Source organism: Clarias gariepinus, chromosome 2, assembly GCF_024256425.1.
Source record: "Clarias gariepinus isolate MV-2021 ecotype Netherlands chromosome 2, CGAR_prim_01v2, whole genome shotgun sequence".
Classification (NCBI taxonomy): Eukaryota; Metazoa; Chordata; class Actinopteri; order Siluriformes; family Clariidae; genus Clarias; species Clarias gariepinus.
Window position 1 is genome coordinate 51011627 of NC_071101.1, and position 4878 is coordinate 51016504.

The 4878-nt window shown below is 40.5% G+C and overlaps 1 protein-coding gene across 1 annotated transcript; it reads left to right on the forward strand.

The window, feature by feature from the left end:
• Positions 1-2716: 2716 nt before the first annotated feature.
• Positions 2717-3721, forward strand: LOC128541615 (trace amine-associated receptor 13c-like). The gene has a single exon (XM_053512122.1). It carries the CDS (start codon positions 2717-2719, stop codon positions 3719-3721), a length of 1005 nt encoding a protein of 334 aa, XP_053368097.1.
• Positions 3722-4878: the final 1157 nt, after the last annotated feature.

The window sequence follows — 4878 nt, forward strand, 5'->3', positions numbered from 1 at the left end:
CCCTCCCCCCACCCCTTAACTAATTAACACTTCAGGGTTTTTATATAGCTTTTTTTAACTAAGTGCTCGTGCTACCATGCAAAGTCACGGCCAAAATGGGAAAAATATAAACCTGGTTATGAATGTTTAGCTCGCTAGCTCCTATACAGCTAGCCTCAGCTTGTGTCTCTCATTGACTGCGTCACATTAATTCCAGTCACAGAAATAACCTGCAGATTAACTCTTACCCAAAGAATAAATAAATGCTGAATTTATCTAAATCCAGACAACACTTATTCGCATTTTCAGAGAACACAAACACTCTTCTTATAAGTTTTTCGAGTAGTGCAGCTTTTGTAATAGCAACATTAATTGTATTTTTGAAACTTTAGCATCTTTTTGAGGAAAGAGGATTGACATTGTGAGTTTGTGACACTGACAGTAAGCTGTAATGTTAACATCTCGGGTTACTTTGCTGTAATCCTGTTCCCCGGAAAAAGCGGGAAAGAGAGGCTGCGTGAAAATGGTACGGGAATATCTACTTGTTCTACCGGTTGTAAAGCATGTATGTATCAAACACGCCAAATTTTGGCTTATATAACCATGGTCAGGTGACGTCATCTGATGAGCTGCACCTGCAGGTTATAAATAGGAGTGAACCGGAAACATCCCCGGGTCAATTTTGTCTGAAAGGACGTCCAGTCACGCAAGCAGTGCAGCATTGGACCGCAGCATCTCGTTCCCACTTTTTCAGGGAACAGGGTTAGAGCAAAGTAACCCAAGACGTTCGCTTTCCAAAGCTACACTCGATGCTGTGCGAAAATGCTATGGGAATAAGAATACCAACGCCGCCGCACTGCAAGTCTCTGGGCCCCCAGGGTTGTGTTGCATGTGCACACAATAGCCAAGGAGGTCTCAGACCTAGCTCTGGGAGGCTGACTCGAGGAAACGTGAGCCCGGTGTAGCATGAACATTCAGACTATAGAATTTGACAAATGTGTGTGGAGAGGACTAACCTGCCGCATCACACACATGCTGCAAGGGGACACCTCTTGCCAGAGCAATAGATGAGGCAATCCCCCTGGTCGAATGAGCCCTGATTCCTAGAGGCGAAGTGTGACCACACGCCTCGTAGGCTAGGGCAATAGCATCTCTCACCCAATATGACAGCGTTCGTCTAGTGGCGGCCGTCCCCCGGTTGCGGCCCGCATAGCATATGAAATGCTGCTCTGACTTACACCGCTGGCTAGTGCAGTGGACGTAAATCTGAAGAGCCTGTACTGGAGACAGTAAGTGAAGTCTCTCCTGCTCCGGGGCTGTAAAAGGCAGAGGACAGATTGAGAATGGAACTTTTGGAAGATAGTTTGAGTGAGGATGCACAATAGCTTTGACTAGCCCAGGGGCAAAGTCTAGGCAGGATGGGGAGACTGACAAAGCCTGCAGATCTCCAGTTCTCTTCAAAGAAATAATGGCCATAAGAAAAAACATCTTGAGAGTCAGAAGCCTGACAGGCGCTGACTCTAGTGGTTCGAAAGGGGTGTCAATCAGACCTTCGAGCACAATAGCTAAGTCCTACGAAGGGACCATCGCTCTAGTGGGCGGCCTCAACCGTTTAGCTTCTTCAATAAAACGGGCAACTAAAAGGTGCATGACATGACAAGCCGAATTAGCGGCTACGTACGTTCTGAGAGAACTAGGGCATAAGCCAGAGGGCAACTTTTTCTTGCAGAAACTCCAGCACTGAAACAATTCGGCAATGGACTGGGTCTACATGTTTTGCCATGCACCAATTTTCAAATACACTCCATTTCAAGTTCTTCTAGTGGAAGGAGCCCTAGCACTTAAAAAAAATTGTCCCCTGCGCCTGAGACAGAAGATCTCTCCTCACTGGAATCACCCACGGTGAGCCGTCGAGGAGATATATTAGATCCGAGAACCACACACTGGTCGGTCAACGGGGCGCTATCAATAAGAGGCGCAAACCCTGTTGACGGACCCTCGCCAGGACTCCCGGGAGCAGAGCTATCGGAGGAAATGCATAAAGGCGTAATCTGGGCCACGTATGGGCCATCGCGTCCAGACCCAGGGGAGCTGGGGGAGTCAGAGAGTAGTAAAGGGGACATTGTTCTGTTTCTTGCAAGGCAAAGAGGTCCACATCTGCTACATAATGTTTCTCTCAGATTTGACTGACTACTTCGGGAAGTACTTAAAGGTTTGAAGTGCTTCAAAGATTTTCAAACAAACAAAAAGTGGTCCAGCCTTGCTGTGACTCAAGGCATAATTAAATGTGAATCTTGTTTATCATTATTATCATACGAACAGTATCAGAGTATTCAATCCTAAGTCTTTTTTCCTGCAGTTTGAGATCACCCATTTATAAAACTCATTATTTATTGCAATCCTTAATCCATACTAAATTGATTCGCACTGTAACTTGTTTAATCACAAGCAGTTTTTATGGATTTCGTTTGCTTTTAATTATTTTCTTTCTGTTGGGTTTCTTATTTTAAGTAATTTTTGTGAAATGGAATTGTGAACTTGCTTGTACAAGCATTAGGTATTTTTGTGCACTTAAAGCCTTCTCTGGTCTTTAGTTATCCCCAGTACATGACATCATGTTAATTAAGTTGTCAATTAAACTCGGGGGATGTGCTTACTTTCTAAACTATAAAAATATCTGAGCTGCCTGACCTATAATTCATTTGTTCATGATGTAACAGAGACTATTTGTTTTAAAATGCATCTATTGATGAACCTGTCAGAGTTTAACCAATCTGATCGCTGTGAGCATTTCTCCTGTCCAGAGAGTTCTGTATCTCCTGCAGTTTATATCTTCTTATATTTGTGTTCAGCTGCTGTGGTTCTGCTAACAGTGTGTGGAAATCTGCTTGTCATTATCTCTGTTTTTCACTTCAAGCAGCTTCACACACCGACTAACATGCTCGTGCTCTCTTTGGGGGTTTCAGATTTCCTCATTGGGGCGTTGGTGATGCCACCAGTGTTAATCTGGACCACTGAGTCATGCTGGATTTTTGACAAGTGTTACTGCATCATTTTTTTTGTAACTGTTAATATTCTCACAAGCCTGTCTATATATCATATTGCTCTGATCGCTGTGGATCGGTATTTGGCTCTCTCAAACCCATTTTTCTACACAAACACAATCTCTACCAGGACTATGAGCATTGTGGTTTCCTCCAACTGGTGTGCTTGTCTGGTTTATAACACAGCCCTCTGTTATTTCAATGGAAGCCTCACAAGTTCTGTTATGTGTCCTGGAGAGTGTTATCTTTTTCAGGATGTGGTTTGGTCTGTAGTTGATCTTGTAATAACCTTTATTTTCCCATGTTCTGTCATAATCATATTTTACACTCTGGTTTTTGCAATTGCTAAGAAACATGCCACTGCGATCAGAGAGCTTAATAATCACACACGGCCTAAAACACAGAAAATCAGCTCACACTCAATGAAGTCTGAGAGAAAAGCAGCTAAAGTCCTCGGCATTTTAGTGTCTGTGTTTCTGGTGTGTTTACTTCCATATTTTATTTATAGTTTATTAGGTGATCTTATTGAGCTACAGACAGAAACATTTCTTAAAGTCTTTATTGTGTTATATCTTAATTCCACCATTAATCCAGTTATTTATGCTCTGTTTTATCCATGGTTTAGAAAGTGCATTAAATTAATTATAACTCTGCAAATATTCCAAATGGACTCTGCATTAATCAGTGTACTTTTATGAATGTGTTTTGGATTTTATATACTGTATATATTACACTGACATTCTGAAATTACACAAAAAAAAATTGTGCAGTTTATTTAACCCTGAAATTAATGAAACAATGAAAGTTTCACAACAAAGATATGAAAAGTGTAATGTCTTGACTCTTAAGTATTCGTGATTCTGCACAATTTAAAGTTCAGTATTTGAAATTAAACACATTTTTTGTTGAGCACATGTTAACTTTATTCAAAAGATTAGCATAGATGTATTGCTGATAATATAATACGCAAATGCAAAATAGAACCATTGTCCATAAAGATTTCAGACTTTTGGACCATTCTACAATAAAAATGTATAATAAAATACATAATGAAGTGGTATTTGGCAGTTAGGAGAACTCTAAAACCCAATGTAGCATTGCAGCAGAGAAAAATTACTCTCTTTAAAATTACTCTGACACGTACACCTTTTTCCACCACAAGTTAAGAGACACACATGCACTCTTGGAGTTTTTGGATAAAGGCATGTGTGATGCACTTTTTTACTAATGCAACTTTTAATAGTAATGTAACCGCAGACATTCTGTTTTGATTTGTTCTGCAATTGTCTTGATTGTATGAGCCTGAAGGAAAGCAAGCATACTGCAACACAATAAATGTTAATTCAGGAGTTTGCTAAACATTATTGTAAACCAAAGGTCACAGCGCATAACACTCTAAGATCTTTGGTATAAAATGCCAATCTCTTCTACTGATGCTGTTGGCATCAGTATTCCTATTCTCTTAGCTCTCGGTGCTTCTTTTTGCATCCTTATCCATGGCATTCTTCTTTTCCTTTTTACTATTAATGACTTGCCTCTGGTTTGAGTTGCATCTTGTATTTCAGATAGCCATTCATTTATAACCACCATCATAGAGTAGAGTAAGGCATTTAAACAAGTGCTTTAGTTCAGTTTCCCCATAATTTTCTATCTGATTCTTATTGACCACTAAAGAAAAATTCCCATTACCATCCACAAAATGTATCCATTTTGCTTCCAGTGGTAGTCACAGTAAGTAGTCTGAGCTGACCTTCTAAAACTTCTATTAGCAAGGGTTGGTAACTCCTTAAAGTGGAAATAAAAGACAGGTAAGGATGGGGTGAAAATCTTTGTAGGTTACATTGAGGATTGCTGG

Bases quoted from the DNA above. Each gene is read 5' to 3' on its own strand.
- LOC128541615 (XM_053512122.1), top strand. From the start codon at position 2,717: ATGCATCTATTGATGAACCTGTCAGAGTTTAACCAATCTGATCGCTGT.